The following is a 17,877-nucleotide window of genomic DNA, read 5'->3' on the forward strand; positions in this document are numbered from 1 at the left end:
GTGAGGAACAGCAAACTGGTGGAACCTTTTGGCTGAAACCCATATCCATGGTGGGGCCCACCAACTCTATGTACCTCATCAAAAGCCATGTACAGATACAGAAAATCCATACACTATGGATAGAACGTGACCTTTTCAAAAAGGTCTGGCTTACCTCCGTCAAAGGCAATCCGCAAAAATCCAGGGGCCGGACCCACAACACCAGGCCAGTCCTCCCTCAGGTCGCGGTTACAGCAGCAGGGTCTGGACCTTTGAATGCACATGCTGGAGGCAGTTCTGATCCAAATCTTGCATTGGATAACAACGGCTTGATTCATTCACAAAAAAACATCAACCAACTTCTTCTAAATACCACACTGCCATTCAATTACTGTTCCTTTCACTTGCCAAATGAATTACTGAACCGAATAATGCTTACTGCTATACAAACAACACCCTAGTGGAAAAAGAACTCATTAGACAAGAAGCAAAAGGGGGGAAAAGAGAAAAAGAATATATATATTGCATGTCGCATGTGCTGCATATACCTACCTGCTTATGGATCATCATCACATGAGGCTCGCCTTGCCTTCTCCCTCTCCCAGTAAGCTGCTCTCAAAGTCTCATAAGATAGTTTTCCACTAAATACCTCAGATGCTTCGTTGATAATTGGGCCACTGTATTGCTGCTGATGCTCTGGCCACAACCTCCCACTCCTGCTTCCAGCATCGTATCCAGGCGTTGATACGTAGTTTGAATCCATGACCATGTCACCCTCCAATACATGAAGCACCTTTTCCATGAACAAAAAGGTTAACAGAACAGAACTCTGGACATGCAATCAATCACGTCATTACACTAAATATTTAGATAGGAATTATCAGGTCCCAATGGATCGTAACGTTGTGATGTGTCCAGACTAGACAAGTGGGGCCCGTGGCCATCCATACAGATTTCACGAGGAATGCAGAAATATCCACAGATTGGAAAATTTCAACCCTTTAATCAGTAGCCTACAAACTGACATTTAATAAAATGATAGTGGTCGAGCAAAGCAGGCAAAGGTTTCAGGGGTACTCCCCATACAAGGTGGGGCCCATCAGACCAAAGGTCAGGATCTTTGGACAGATTCGGAGCATCCACATGCCATAATTCCTCATATTTGGGATTTGAAAATTAATATCTTTAGGTGCATGACTTATTTGTTCCCAAAAAATCCATAGACACCTACCCTACATAAACAATAAAGAGTATGAGTTCAGAGTCTGACCTGAGACATCCGTGGCCTTGAATGGGGATCACGCCGAATGCACAAGGATGCAGCATGAAGCATGCAATAGACCTCATGTTCCGAATACCGATTCCCCAAGCTTGGGTCCACCAATTCATCAATCGCGTAGTCTTCCAGTAAGGGGCGTGCCTGAAACATGAACAAAGATCGAGGGTAAGCACGATAACCAAAGGAATTTAGTGCATGCGTAATAAAGAGATGTTCCTTCCCAATCCCTCAAACCTCAAAACTACACTCATGCCCGCTATTTACCCATTCAGTCAGACATTGCTGGCCCTTGGGCCGGTTGATGTCCACAGCTTTCCGCCCTGTAACAAGCTCCACAAGTACCACTCCGAAGGAATAGACGTCTGCTTTTTCTGTAATTTGCCCACTTTGGGCGTACTCTGGTGCGAGGTACCTGGCAGAGGAACAAGAGCTGATTTAGTTCTGTTCATCATTTGCCAACAAAAAGAATAAAAGGAAAAAAAAGGTTATTGTTATCCTTCTGGATTTACCCAAAGGTTCCAATCACTCTTGTTTCCACAGCCAAGTCACCATCTGGTTGCCACCTTGCAAGGCCGAAATCTCCAACCTATATATAGAAAAAAAGTTGGGGTCAAATACCAAACTGTTACCTTTCTCATGTTGTCACAATTATGCAAGCAGAAAGCACATGCATTGTGCAACCGCACACGCAGGTAAACCGAACAGAGCCAGATTTTCTTCATATACATGTTCCATCGCTCATTCCTATTTGGAAAATCTCTATCATTCATTCTGGTACTGAGAATCCCATGCCGCATGATCGATCAAGCAGCTCAAATATCACAGATGCAAGTACATGTCAGAATGAAAGGATGTGTTTGAAAACGGCGACCACGAGCTTGCTGTGTTGCATCTACATACTTTGAAGGATCTTGCTTTCGTGCTACGAACACTTTCAGCCTTAATAATTGATATTTCTCTGATGTAAACCCATTCCTTGCATTAAAAATATTTTGACTAGACTAAAAGATAAGATGAAATCTTCTTAGAAGATCTAATAATGCATAACCTATGCCACAAGTATGTTTTGTTGTATATGGATAAAAAAGTGTTGCTTGTGGATCTGGCAAGCATGATTAGAGGTGACTCCCATAATCATTAATCTGGAATTTAGCATATCCAAGTTGCCTATGGTATCAAATTGTGATCACTCAGACGTTTCCTAAAAAAAAATTATTGTCTAACCAAAAATATATTATTTGATCAAACAAATTCAATCAACTAGTTATTTGGGGTGATTGTCAGGAACCATTGTTGCTATGCTTTGAAAGAAAGAAGAAAGGCAAGAGTTCAAATTCATGAAAACAAGAGAAAACATCCCTCCAGATTCAGGCAGTTGGTGTGTGAGAGATTGTCATGCTTTTTGCCGTTTCAAACTCTATTTTTTCTGTCTTTCTTTTGGTGGGCTCCTTTGGAGAATCAGATCAGTCCACACACAGACAAATGGCTTGGGTGGATCGAATGTGGACTTGTTATGTTTGTACAACAGATTTCACAGTGCTGGTATCTATGTACACATTAATGTCAAAAATCCCTAATTTGACGAGTACAAAATTCTAATATAAGATTAGAATAAAAAAAGAAATCCTAATATAAGCAGATTAAGAAGAACAATGTTAAAAAGACCACGTATTGGTATAGCTAGATGCCTACTGGCTTGAAATCATGGACCATACCAGTGGTTCATAATCATGGGTGATGAGAATATTGTTTGGCCTCATGTCACGGTGGACAATGCAACCCACTCTACATTCTTCATGAAGGTACCGCAACCCTCGAGCAGCTCCTACTGCAATTTTTTGTCGAGCAGACCAAGGTAAAGGTTCTCGATTACGTCCTGCAAAATTCTAAACTCTTAAATCCAGAACACTTTCCACACTGCAATTTAAAAAGAACCATAATTAACTTGAATAATGACAGAAAATCATCTTCTTGAAAATAACCCAAACAATGGGCAATAGGAGAATTTTTAATAGAGTTCAACAGAAAATCAGACATGCATTAATTAAAAGGTTTTTTTAAAAAAACGTTGATAAAGGGCTAGAAAACTATTTTGTCATATCTTAGAGAAATATGGTGTTCTCATAATTCTACATTATGGTCCCTAATGATAGCCAATACCCTCAATCTACAGTTTGAATAAAAAATGCACCCAAAATGCAGCAGTAGATAAACCCAGAAGAGGCCTGCTTGTAATGGTTCTAACACGTCCAAAGGAATAGGGAATTCTATCATGCAATTATTCAGGTAAGGTCATTCTTCCTCACAATTTTAGGATATGCATGATTGGCTTAAATTGAGGACATCTGACAATCTCAGGAAAAAATCAGTAGTGTTTCATAATTTTCAGCACACATGTATCTTACCATGGATGCCAAAAGACCTACCATAAAGATGGGAATCAAGTGATCCATTACAGATATATTCATAAACCAGCAACCTTCTCCTGTCCTCGACACAGAACCCGATCAACATAACAACGTTCCGGTGCTGTGCACAGCTCAGAACTTCCACCTCCGAGCAGAACTCATGATCCCCCTGAGAACTTGCCAGTTTGTGTTGCTTGACAGCAACTGCCTGGCCGTCTGGTAAGACCCCTCGATGAACAGATCCAAATCCACCTTCTGCCAGGAAATTTGCTTGTGAAAACCCACCTGTAGCAAGCTCCAGCTCAGCATAGCTAAACCATCTTGGAGGTTTTCCAAACACGGGAGCTTTGTGCTGACATATTGAACACAGTGGCGGTGGGCCTGGAGGTGCATTTCTGGAGAGAGAAATTGCCTCTCTAACATTTCCACTGTAGTCAAGATCTGCTCTGTAGTTCAGCATCCCTATTCCAGCTTCTTGATCGAGTTTAGAGAATTTCTCCAGCAAGGCTTTCGCTGTGGAAGTTTGAGCATTAGCATTTTGTCGTTTTAAGCTTTCTTTAGTGTGTTTTGAAGATGGACAGCTAGCATTGAGAATCTCTGTCATCCATGGCTGGAAGTCTAAGCTTGTTGAAGGACTCAAATTTTCACTATCTGTGTCAGAGATAGTAGCATCCAGATTCCTATTTTCCTTTGTCACTAGTGATTCCTCTTTCTTTGTACCTCCATTGATTTCAGAGATGAAAAATGGTGAAGTTCCAGGATCAGAACTTGACCCCGATGATGTCCCAGCCTCGGTTGCAGTGAATGAAGTTCCTAGCTCCGGACTGCTAGTTGGTGTTACGACTGGCCCTCGAATGGAATTCAGTGGATCATTAGTATCCTTCGGAGGTTTTGCAGATGCTTCTTGCATCACAGAAGGCAAAGGAGGCTCTTTCTTAGGTGATCCTACCAAATTCAAACGAAGCACTTTTGGTTGAGAATGTTTCATGACGACGATGTTACATTGTAGTTCTTCCATGCAGCGTTTCTCCTCTTGCTTCAGCTGTCTGTAGAAGGAAGCCATTAAAGTTAGAATTAACCAAGGCAATGGAAGCCAAAAGTGGAAAAGAGAAAATGAAAGGCATACATAGGCGAAACTACAACCGTAGCCCATAGCTAATGGCTAAAATTTCTTTCTTCAAAATTAAAACCGAGGTTTTATAATTTATCATACTTGTCCAATACAACCCAGCTTGCTTGGGCTCTCTTGCATTCTGCAGCCACAGCTCCACTTGGTGATCCAGAAACGATCTTTATCTTGACATTTATCTATCAAACAATACTTGAATGATAATAAACACTCAACAGTTACAGAGAGCATGGAAAAGAGCTGCAGTAAGAATACATTGAAGTGCTAACCTTGTTCGGGTCATAAACATCATGGAGTTGAAGCATCATCTGGGAACAAGAATCTGTAATATCACACTTCTGCTCTGTAGTAGTTCCTGAGTGAGACTTCCTGTGGCCGCTAGCACAATCTCCTGCAAATCTTGGAAATCCCCATAGTTTTCTACCTGAAGAACAGTGACCAGGCATCCTCATCAGTCAGTAGCATGCCTACTATTGAGCAAACGAAATCCGCCGACGAAATCCAACAGCAATATAGACAGTGAGAAAATTATGTCAGATTCACGAAATGCATGGGACTAGAAGTGCCCATGCATAACATTATAATTTGTCTGAATTAGAGCACTCAGTTTTCTCAACAATACAGCCAATTTCAAGCTATCAGGATGAGAGCAACCTACAATACCCTAGAAAAACTGGCAAAACATTTAGCCATGAATATTACCACCACAATCTTTGGATAACTGAAGATTTACACATTCGATAAAAGAAGGGATGAAATTTCTGAAACCCAAGTTTAACAGGTCACACAGCTAAGTTTTCATCCTAGCAAACCTACTCTACCGAAGCAATTAGGCAAACATGGGAAATAAACTTAACACAATAATCAGCTGCAGATAGCAGTTCAAAGAGAGAAAAACTAATAACAAATTTGTCGCCATTTTCCTTTCGTTCAAAGAAGGTGAGAGAATACACCAAGATGAAAGCCATAAAATACTCGATGAGCAAAAAGACAGAGAAAAAGAAAACAGAGATATGAAAAAACAGAACACCAATAAGAGCCTGCAGACTAACATAGAGAGGGCAGAAGAAGGTACCTGAACTATGTGCTGGGACTACCACCAGCAGTGTTATACAATCCCCAGGTTGAACAACATGAGTTAAAGCCCACACAAGAGCGGTCCTCGGAATTTCCTTCGATGCCTTAACAGCAACGACAACCTTCTCGGCAACATCCGACCCCTTGTCCTGCTTCCCACGTTTAGGTTGTAGATTAGTATTCATCACAGCTGCAGTTTCCAACAAGCACCTTCTTCAACAGACCCAATCTCTCAAACCCATCTCACAAATCTAGATTTCGCTTTCTCTGTGGGAGGAAACTTCGGAGCAAAACCCAGAAGCAGAAAAAAGAAATACGTAACACAGTACTATTACCATCATTTAAGCTCATGCTCTCCTAACCTGTTACCCCCAAACACCCACGACAATACCCCATTAACCCGTTTAGATAAAATGGTCAGGAAAGGCAAATGAGACAGAGGAAAAAGCAATTGTATCCTCAGGATACTATGGAAACCCAAAACTCCTACTTTTTCTCTCTTTTAAAACCCAAATCAATTGAACTTTCCTACAATCCTTTTCTCCCTTCTCTCTGCAGCATTCAAGAGAAGGAATCTACGACAGAAAGAAAAGCATTCTCAGCCAAATATGAACGCTCTCAAATAGAGTAACTTTGAAAGCTTTATAGGAAAAGCACCAGAGCATTGTTCCTATGAATGTCTGATGGGCCCGCAGCGGAAAACGACAGAGCGAAACCTGATCTCACGCATCTCCCACGCTAGTAACCTTCCGAACCTTCAAATGTGTGGGAACCCTAGAACGGTGAAATCAACGGCTTTAAATCACAGTAAATCAGCAGGTTTCAGAGCGATACGAAATCAAGCAGCTGGATTTCTACAGGAATGACCATGAAACCTTCAAATGAAAGGATTGAGTCCTAACCAAAAGATACAAACCCTAAAATCCCCGTAAATCAGCTCCTTTTAACTGCATTTTCTTCCCTTTTTCGCTACAAACCCCTAAAATCTTCTACAGAACTCGATTATAGTATGGAAAACAGCTAAATGCTTAAAATCCAGCTCAGACCCAGCGTTCTTTCTATATCTTCTCGTCAATTACGCCGATACTGATTTTTAGCGAAAATTGCTCCTAAAACTCTCCAAATCGAGCTCTAAAACCGCTTTCGTCGCAGAAAAGCAAGATCCGATCGTTCAAAACCGCATAACCCGCTAGTTCCCGTATTAGAAACCAACAAATAATCAAATCCGAAACTGAAGCCGCGATTCTCGTTCGAAAACCTCCTAATCAAACATTAAAATCGCAGAACTACCAAACCGAGAAGCTTCAGATGAGAGATAGGAGATCGGATAGGTTCACACCATTTTTTTAAAGCCGTTGCTGCAAACGCGATTCACGGTCGGAAAGCCTCCAAATCAAGAGCTTAGAATCGCTCAACCGATAAAAATGAGCAGCTTCCGAGGGACAAAAAACGAGATGAGTTGGCTTCCGATCACTTTTTTTTTACCCCGTAGTTTCTGTCTTTCAATCTTCGGATCCGAAGCTGAAAAGGCGATTTTCTTTCGCAAAACTATCCAAAAACATCAAAATCTCGCTCAATCCCAGGCGGTTTTGATCAATACCTTTCGGTCCTTTCACATCAAAATCAGCAAGAAAACGCCAAGAGAGAGAGAGAGAGAGAGAGAGAGAGAGAGAGAGAGACTGAAACTAGGGTTTCAAGTTCCCAAAAACTGCTACTGCTACTGCTGCTGCTGAGAGATGAGGAAGGAGTATGAGAGAAAAACGTAACCTCTGTCTTCCGCTCACTCAACCTTTGATAGAACGGATGAAGAAACTCAACTCCTGCACTCCACCGATTGCGGATTTTTAACTTCGAATCGCCGTCGGAGGTTGCGTAGAAACAAACTACCCCTGCCCTAGTTGAGAATTACGAAACTGACACTCCCCTTGACTGGCCTTTTCACCTGGAAATTTAGAGGATTTATCATTGATACTCTGGCAGAATGCTATAGTCCATACGCATGCACTCCGAAATTCTACAATTGGAATTCATTTTATCTCAAATCGTACCGTTACAATTATATAAAACAACGTAGATATGTTTTAAAATTTAAAATATGATTAATTGGACTATTTTATACTCTGATTAATGGACATCTATATTGTTGAATTTGAAACTTTTATTTATTGCCATTTTAACCGTCCATTGGATATCCACTGATTGGCCAGTTAGGACATTATTTCAGTGTTTTACTGGTTTATGATCCACATAGAACGGTTCATGCTATTTGGTAGGTCCAATTTTATTTAAGTATATGCTCATGAGTATGAATTCTCACGCTCTGCCAGAATGTATTATAGTTTTTGTGACCCATTAATATTTTTTGCAACTTGGCCGTGGAAAACGTGGTGCGCAGATTCCTCAATCCAGAACCGTCCAATTGCGCGTCTCGTCGTGGATGGAAACTAATTTGAAAATCGTTAGATGGTTTTACGAGACGAACGAGTCGGAGACTCGGATACATCAGAACTGGCGAGTTGAAGTGATTCAGCCCTTGCTTGACTCGAGCCAAAAGAGTCTATCCGAGTTGAACTGGCGAGTTTTTTACCCGAGCGAAGGATAGACAACACAGCACCGTTCATGTGAAAGTCCTCACACGCTTTGGGCCCATTATAAAAGATTGAGCTCTTGTGAGGACTCATTCATTAGTTGATATAGCTATTTTCGTGTTAGATCTGGGATCCCTGCCTAATGGTCGTTTTTATTTCTAATTGACCGCTTTAGGGACGTCAATCAGCTGGTCATCAATAGAATCTTCCTGGCCTATCAATGATAGGTTTCACCAAATGGACGATGTGGATCACACCATTCATGGTCGTATGTAAGGAAAGATAGAGGAGAATGATAATGTGTGCTCAAACTTTTGAGCTGTTGGGGCCCCACCTATGATCTATATGTGGATCGTCCTATGGTCAGTATAGATCCCAAGAAGCATCTCCATCAGAACTCAGGTGGGGCACCCAAGCCCATGCATTCAACTTTTGTGGCCCACTTAAGTTTTGAAATGGCTTCAATTTAGGTCCTGTTTGAGAGTTAATTCAAAAGTAGCTATGTATGGTTTATTTACAAGAGTTTTAATTTAATTAATATATTAAATTTAATATTTCTAATTAGTGACATATGTGATGTTTGACATCACAATTATAATAAGCCCAGTGAAATATATGCTTTGCCTTAAAGTGATGAAATTCCAAGTCCCGAATGGGCCACAAGCATATGGTCATGCCCAAGTGACTAACCAATGATATCTAACCTTCGGTTTATATGGACAATGGTTGGACAGTGCTGAATTAAAGTAATTATCCCGATGGAATTGATAATCTAAGGGCCTATTTGGGAGCGTGGATTTGCAATCCCCCTAGTGTGTTTGGCAACCTGGAATGTGAATCAACTTTAATATGAAAGTACCTATCCATGATATATTTATAGGGATTTGAATTTAATTACTAAATTAATTTTAATATCTCTAATTGGTGAGATATGTAATTTTTGACACAATGGTTGTGATAAACCCGCTAAGATATATGCTTTGCTAAAATATGATAAAATTCAAGTCTCGGATGGGCCATACGCACAAGTTCATGTCTGAGTGACTAACTAATAATTTTTAATTGTTGATTTACTTAGACAGTGTTTGGACGGTGCTGGACAATATTTGGACAGTGCTGATTTACATGAACAATGTTTAAACGGTGTTGATCATCATTAGTAGGCTATGTGCTTAATAGAATAATAGTGTATAGTGACACACATGTTACATCTGCAACCATTAAAATTATTTTAAGTGTAATCCAACCTCTTATGGTGGATTACAAACCCCCTCAAAGAAGGGATTAGAAACCCCTCCAGTTACTTTATGTTGCCAGACGACTGGGGGATTTAAAACCCCTTAAAATCCCCTCTAATCCACTGTGCCAAATGACCCTTAAAATGTTTTGGGATATTATTAGTGGGTCATGCGCCTAATAGAATAATAGTATATTGACACATATGTTACACATGCAATTATTGGATGAATTTTAGATGCAATCCAAGTTATGTGGATTTAAAACCCCAGTTACCTTTATACCGCTTGACAAGCAGGGGATTTGAAATCCCCTCAAATCCCTTCATTTGGTGGGGGACATGGGTCACTTTTGAAATGACACAAGTGGCCCTATAAAGTTGTAACATCGGATAATTGATCCCAATGTTTCCTGTACTGTGGTTCGCTTGACCTTTGGTTCACCTTCTTTTTACCATACTAAAACGAATAAATGAGCTCGATAGAACACATACATTACGGTGGGCCAAAAGAGCTTGGCCACTTATGACATAAGGGACATTCCTGTCGCGGTACTGCAAGCATTTCCAAGAATAGTAGGGCAGCTCAACAACAATTTACGGGTGGGAGAGGATGCAGATTGACTAAGACATTGTCTGAGGAGCTTTAGAGCCAAGCTGGGTCCACTGTAATGTTTGCGATAAATCCATCCATCTGTCCGTTTTGACAGTGGATCCGAGATGTTACTGTTAAAACCTCACGTGATTGATGTTTATATGCCATCCATACCCTTCATGAGGTTGTGATAGAATGAAAACATGATCCAACACTTTTGGGGCCGATGAATGATGAGGTTCAATCCTTACCGTTTCATGTTAGGCGGTCCACTTGAGTTTTAGTAAGGATGAATTTCTTACCAACGTCACGGTGGGCCCCACCCAACTTGGGAGTCCCTGCGACGGGCTGTCGAATGCAGATGAAGCTGACCTGGTAATTAATCTAACCAACGGTTTCATCGGCAGCTTTTATCATCACATCTCGTGAAAAGTCGTGAAAAGGTTAAATGCTACAGTTATGATGATCGCTATTTAACTGAGGGAAATGATCCGCCGTTGGACACCTCTCTGTTAGTCAGTCTGATTGCGTGATGGGAAGCGGGCCCATTACTTTCATGGCAGTCGTCGGATTACGTGAGGTCCACTTTCCACGGCTGTCTAATCATGTTTCTCAAGCTTTGATCCGTGGCAGATAGGGAGGTGGATCCAGGCCGTCCAACTAGTGGGTCTGCCTGTAGATGGCCCAACGGAAAAGAAAAAAGAAAAAAAAAAACACATAATATAAGTTTAGCAACTGTTTATTTTTGTTGAATACATTTTCATTTGATAGTCCATTTGAAGGCCATCAACACTCATGGGCCATCCATAGCCAGACCCATTAGATGGACGGTCTGGATCCAACATTTTAAGTACTCATGTAGCATTTTGGGTAGGCCATACCCCAAAATGTACATATAACAGTCTCAATCAGATGATTCAGATCAGAGGACTGTCCTCCGACCACTATCCGTCTTTGATTAACGTCCAATAAAAATGCAAGAGAATGTACCCGTTTGATGTCATTTATGAGTTACGGCGCACCTAAGGAAGTGGCTCATTTATTAGACGGTTCGGATCAACGGACATAATGTCCGGTGTTCTTCTGAACGATTCGTTAAGGGCTGCATCGTAAATAATCGGCGAACAAGAGCCCTTTTCAATGCCCACACAAAAAGGAGCCGTCCGGTTTCAAAATCGGGGCCGTTAACCACACTCTCAGGTTAGAATCGAACCCTATCATGAACCACAGTTAACGGCGCACGCGTGGGACCCACACGCCGTTATGTTCTCCGTCACGTTCGCGCCCGCAGTACGTTATCCCAACAGCAGTAAAACCGCGCCAACGACGTGTCCTTTCCGTTACTAAAGGCGCTGAGATAGACGCCGTAAGCGAGAAGTAATCTTCCTCTGCCTCGGAGACGGCGACTAACGGCGGATTTGGACGTCTGTGTTGTCAGTTTTTGGCGCCACCGACGGATCGTGCCCCCGTTCGAACCTGCTAAACCATTCAATATGGGCTTCTCGAGGAATATTTTACTGGACAATATTATCCTCGTGTTTATGCTTTTTTTACCTGGCTTTTATTAGTCCGAGACATGTAATTAAAAATAATAGTGGTATCATAAACGTCCAAAAGCGTGTTTTGTTTGTTTCGAAGATATACAGAAATAAACATACTTTATTATGGAAACGACGCTGAAACTTAGAAACTAATCAAAACAGATTTACACAAACACCCACAGCTTTACTGTAGTTAGTTCTAAGAAATCTTCTCTTAACAAGATCAGTTGGATGCACGTGGTGTGCACGTGATGTAAATTGGCATGCCTCTTGGGCCATTTGGATTTAAATTGTTTAGACTTTAGATGGTGAGGAGCCGTTTGGATGTCACAGCTTGCGCGAACTGAGCAAGCCCTGTGGGTTGTGACCGGTTTAATTATTTTTTATATGCCTGAGTACCTTAAACATGGAGTGATGAAATATGCAGAGCTTAAGATAATTTCGGCATTTTTAGTATTTATGGAGGGTAGGCATACACACTAATTTATGTGATATATGTAAGGTATTTGAAGGTTGATATTTGTTGATGGAAAAATAGGCTAACCAATAATGAAAGGTCATGCTGGGACAGGACACATTTCACCAAGTTGGACATGACAGTAGGTTCAACCTCATACTCCAAATTTAAGTAAGAAGTAAGATCGAGCTCGGTGTCCCGTCACCAAGTTAGAATACCTGCTGACTTACCTAACACCTAAAAGAGCGCCATCACTCACCCGGAGGGTTAGGTAGGTAAATTTTCAGGTCGGCATGACCCCAGGATGGCACGATCTATATTACTTAACTTGACCCGATTTAGGCATTGGAGGGTCCCAACTATAGCTAGGGTCTTTTTTATCTATTCCTTATGCAGGCACGCGGGTCCAAAGAGGGCTAATTAGATTTCTACATCAGTAGTAATAATATTGCCAATCGTAAGTGATTGAACATAAATAAACTTATACATGGAATATCTGTTACATATGATACATGTGTATGGAATACAACGGTCACACATATATTAGCAGAGTTTTACAAGAAAAACTTCAAAAACTAAAAATCTCCTGGGAAATTTTCATAACAAGAATTTGCCGGTAATGAGATTTGTCACCATGAACAGACCAACACACATGCCATGTGGCATATTGTTGGGGATGTGGATAAACACTGCATGTGGCCATCGCAAAGCTCTTTCATAGACAGTAGAAACTTCATTTGTGGTGTGTTTGGATACACCAATGGCATAAAAATATCCCAATTGCTTATAAGATGTATAACCTTTTAAAAAAGGTAAGGGCTTATTTGGTAGCGTGGATATGGAACCCTAGATTTAAAATCTCTTAAATTTGAAATCCCTTGGATTTGAAAATCCTTTCATTGTATCTTGCACCTTTGATTTAGAATTCTTGATAATTTGGAAGTAGCTAGGCATGATATATTTATAGGGGCTTGAATTTAATTAATAAATTAATTTTAATATATCTAATTAGTGTACATATATAATGTTTGGCACAATGGTTGGAATAAGCCCGTTGAAACATATACTTTACCAAAAAATGAAGAAATTCCAAGCATAGGATACACTACAAGCACAAGATCATGACTAACCAACGATTTTTAACAGTTTATTTACATTGACAATGTTTGGATGACACATATCATCTATTAAATGAATTATAGCAATGCAATTAATAATCAAATTATTTTGGGATATCATTAGCAGGCCATGTGCCAAATAGATTTATAATGTAGCGGAGCAGATGTTACGCATCGTGTTGTCACGGTGGATTTCAAACCCTCTTTGAGAGGATTTGGAACCTCTTTGTATTTAAAGCCACATTTACGCGACGCTGCCAAGCATGCTAGAGGATTTGAAATGATCCATTAATGCAATAGTTATTCTTTTTCCAAGCAATGGATGGGACAGTTAGGATGTTGAAAAAGTGATTCTTTAAGGTTACAAGCAACCAACCAAGGGTCCTAACAAACAGATGGATCAAGTTGTGGATTGGACGTTTATTTTATAAATGATCTTGACCCTCCATATTTAAGGCCATTGATCAAATGGTTAATATTTGTCAAATCAGTTTGATCTTTCCATGGTAGCCCATGAAATGGGCACTGGATCTTATGAACGGTCTAGATCAATGGATTTGATGGTCTAGGTGTTCCAATGCAAAAACAGCAGAGAGCACGCATTTCTCCCAATTATAATATCATTACGGATTACTAGTTCTCCAAATGATCTGACCGTTGCAACAAACCATCTGTTCGCCTCTATTTAAAATAGCTGCAAATATTTCTATTGCTTTTTGAGAATAGCTGGCTCCGTTGTTTTGTTATTACGTGGATATAATATAGGATTTAGGTATTCCACCCACATCTGTAGAAGACTCGTTCTGGTGCCAACCAATGAGGTTTGGTAGCCCTAGACCGCATCTGAGCAGTGGGTAAGGTGGTCCCCACTTTAAAGATGATTTGACATAAAAAATCAAGCTGGTCCAATCATTTGTACGAAGATAAAGGATGGTTTGGAATGACACGCCGAACAGCCCACATTAAATATATGAACGTGATGTGCTGATAAGTGGACCGTCCTGGTTTTTGCACCAGGTCATCTTCATTGTGGATGCCACCTTATGGGCTGGTCATATGTTTATGCAGTCGGCTATGAACGGTATACTGTGGAATAACTGAATTGTCTTTGCGTTAATAATGTAGATTATATGCTTTAATTTTAAAGGCGTACTTGATAGGAAAAGTAATTTTATTGTCGTGATTTCATTAAGAAGAAATTTTTGTCTTTGGCAAAGATATTATGATTTTATTTTTATGTAGTGAGGAAATGAAAACATGTAAATATAAGAAAGTGAGCTAGATAAATTTATCCATTGTACTACTATCATATAAGGTCTTTACATGGTATGTTTTCATATCTAACTTAATAACTGTGTATGGAGATTACGATTTAAGCGTCCACCTTATACTTATTTGTTAATATAACAACTGTAGTAGGACTCACTTAATTACTCAATCTAAATAATTCAACAGTCAAATTAAAATCAATGATCATATATGGCCCACCTAATGAAATCTTAGGTGGGCTGCGTGTAGAAGGAGCATCCAAGGGTGGCAAACATCTAAAACTTGCCGATTCTGTAAGCGTGTGGAGATGTGCACATGGACATGCAGACACACATGTATGTGTGTAGAGCTGCGCACATCAACATACAGACACGTGTAGGTGTGTAGAGCTGTGCACACGTGCAAATATGAAACAAGTGTATGGGATCAGCTTTCAATGGAGTTGCAAATAATCCTTAGTTCTTCTGCTTACAGTATCAGACAATTGCACTCTTTTGGTGGGCCATAACTTCAAAAGTAATTTGATGGTTAAATTCCATTTTCTAGCCAATTATTTGTTTTGATACATTTTGGCCTGAGTGTGAAACTAACTTGGTTTTACATCAGAAATTCTAAAAATGGTGTAGATCCTTGATGGAAAGTTCAAATGTCACACAAGTTACAGGGTGACAAGGGTGCCTATATATGGATGTAGGGATCAGGTTGTGTGAAGTGAGGAAATATTTAGGGCCTGTTTGATTTTTGAGAGTTTCTATAATTACCCCTGTAAATGAGTAATTATTAACATTTCACCGGTTTCATTTTCAAACGAATTTTCGCATTGGAAACTGGTTCAAAAGAATTAATTTAAATTTGTGGACCCTAATATGGTGTATATTATATATCCATTCAGTCCATCATCTTTACCAAAATATTTTGAGGCATGATCTGAAAATTGAGGTAAATCTAACACTCAAGTAACCCACAACAAAAGAAATAATGGCCCTAAGAGATTTTTAACGGTAAGTGTTCAATTTCCTTCTTCCCATGGCATGGTTCACTTGAGCTTTGGATATGCCTCATTTTTTGGCTCATGCCATAAATTCAGCTGGCATAATGGATGAACGGTATGGATAATCAACATGCATCACAGTAGGACCCACAAATATTTTGTAGCTTCTCGGTTTTTGCATCTAAAGAGTCTAAAAGTGCTATAAATACCATGTGAAATAATTATTACCCATTTATTAGGTATTTACCACTGAATTGAAAATTTAAACCAGCACTTAATTAGTGTGACCTTGACACGGTAGGTTTTGATTGGATCATGTGCGGCTGTTATAAATGACCACATAAATTATATATTTGAAAGTAATTGAGATCAATCAAATCTTGGCATGTCAAAGCCTCTCATAACAGGATGTTTCCTAACTTGAACTGGATGTGGCCCCTACAGGCGTGTGGAATCAACAAACCTTCCTTGGGTGAATGAATTATAAAAAAGTCCCAGTTTAAATAAAGAAAAACTTTAATACTTTGGCACAACGTCATGCATGCAGGCATTTAAAAGTTATTCATAAATTATAGACATAACGTACAAGTGATTTAAATTAAACTGTCCAAAGTATGTGCATTAATTTAAATACCTCATGAATAAAAAATTAAGCTTACTTATTAATCTGACTATCAGATTGGTGAAAATTTTGTTGGACGGTTGTGAGTGAAACTTATCTTAATTGTCTTATCTTCACAAACAAGTGTCCACCAATCAGAGGCTACGGTCGTTCAATAAATGTAATTTTTGAACTGTAACTTAACGATAATGGGTTCCACCATTTGGTCAGTTTAATTTGAGTTATTACATGCAGTGTATACTATTTCTAAGTGTCTGCATATAGAGCATCATACGCAGCTAGAGTATCAAATAACACCCATATTTAAATTGAAAATTCAAACTGAGCAGTGAGGTTCACATGGGCGAAGAATATGCAGAAGCATGCCAAACTGCTTAATTCATATATGCCTTGGAAGTTAGCCTAATATATATTTACATACAGCGCTTGTATGGGAGGGCGTAATAGCTACCGTGCTTCCTTATTATTTAATATAGATGAGTTAGATGTGGTAGATTGCCAGTACTGACCCAGACCATAACCATCCAGTCAGTCGAGTTTTTCTCGTAGAATGTGGGCCGATATTTATTTTTGTTTTCTAATATTTATTTGTTTGTCACACGGATGGGGTCGTCCAAATGGTGCCATTTATTTTTCTTTTTAAATTTACAAGGCTGAACCCACATACTACAAGAGAAAAGTGGCACGTATGATAAGCGATATGGATTTTTGGCGGCGATCAATGTATGTTTGGGGTGGCTCGATATGTCTTGCGACATCGCTGGGACCTTGGAACTAGTAATGTGGGTGGTCGCTGCCCATGGGTCTTTGTTGCACACAAAAGAAAAAAATCCATGCAAAACACAGAGAACATAAAGATATCATATAGAAAATTCTTACCGAACAAATCACGGCACAAATCAATGATCAATTTATTATCTCAGGACATTATAAGAGATGAAACAACTTACAATAGAAACTCTATTTTTTCCCTTTAAATTTTAGAAAATTTGTACTAGCTTTTAGAATATCTCTAGCATCACTCTAATTACATTTACAAACATACTTATATCCTATCATATACATGGTATAGAAGTTATATTAAACTGTTTAAATTATAGGTGGTAGACTATTAAGAGTTTCAACACCTGGTCATGGGTTTGAGTACGGTGGTGAAATCCCACTACACATGAATGTATAGGGGTGTATGTGCGTGTTAAAAAAAAAAAAAAAGTTGTTCAAATTATAATTTTCAATTTAGATGTATTGTGAACCAAAAATACACTTATTTGATTATCTTAGATATGTGGACATATATTGGACGGTTAAAAGTGAATATACTCAATGGTTATTCCAACAGACAAGTGTCCCCCAATTAGAGGTTAGAATTACCCAATCAATCTAATTGTGGGATTGTGATATGGTGACTTCATGTTCTATAATTTAGCCCGTTTAACTCAAGTTAATGTATACCATGTGTACAGTCTATAAGTGCCTATGCTACGCTCCAAATCCTGAAATCGGACTCATAGGAATTTCGCTCACCGAATCCAGTGCCGACAGCCTCCGTAATACTCCATTCTCGGCTCCCAACGCCCATATGCTAGGTTC

General features: G+C 39.6%; 1 protein-coding gene across 3 annotated transcripts; it reads right to left on the reverse strand.

Annotated features, from left to right (window-relative positions):
• Nucleotides 1–330: 330 nt before the first annotated feature.
• Nucleotides 331–7,762, reverse strand: LOC131217093 (inactive protein kinase SELMODRAFT_444075-like). 3 transcript variants are annotated; one of them, XM_058211854.1, is made up of 10 exons: nucleotides 5,871–7,762; nucleotides 5,065–5,219; nucleotides 4,880–4,974; nucleotides 3,664–4,712; nucleotides 2,974–3,134; nucleotides 1,768–1,844; nucleotides 1,523–1,670; nucleotides 1,250–1,399; nucleotides 532–772; nucleotides 331–436 (listed from the first exon to the last, which is right to left on the reverse strand). In XM_058211854.1, exons 1-9 carry the CDS (start codon nucleotides 6,055–6,057, stop codon nucleotides 536–538), a joined length of 2,259 nt encoding a protein of 752 aa, XP_058067837.1. In that variant the 5' UTR covers nucleotides 6,058–7,762; the 3' UTR covers nucleotides 331–436; nucleotides 532–535. The 3 variants fall into 3 exon arrangements, with proteins under 3 accessions (XP_058067837.1, XP_058067828.1, XP_058067845.1); XM_058211845.1 differs by having other exon boundaries at nucleotides 331–772; nucleotides 5,871–7,761; XM_058211862.1 differs by having other exon boundaries at nucleotides 331–772; nucleotides 3,685–4,712; nucleotides 5,871–7,759.
• Nucleotides 7,763–17,877: the final 10,115 nt, after the last annotated feature.

The sequence above is a fragment of the Magnolia sinica genome, chromosome 1, assembly GCF_029962835.1.
Source record: "Magnolia sinica isolate HGM2019 chromosome 1, MsV1, whole genome shotgun sequence".
In the NCBI taxonomy this organism is placed as follows: domain Eukaryota; kingdom Viridiplantae; phylum Streptophyta; class Magnoliopsida; order Magnoliales; family Magnoliaceae; genus Magnolia; species Magnolia sinica.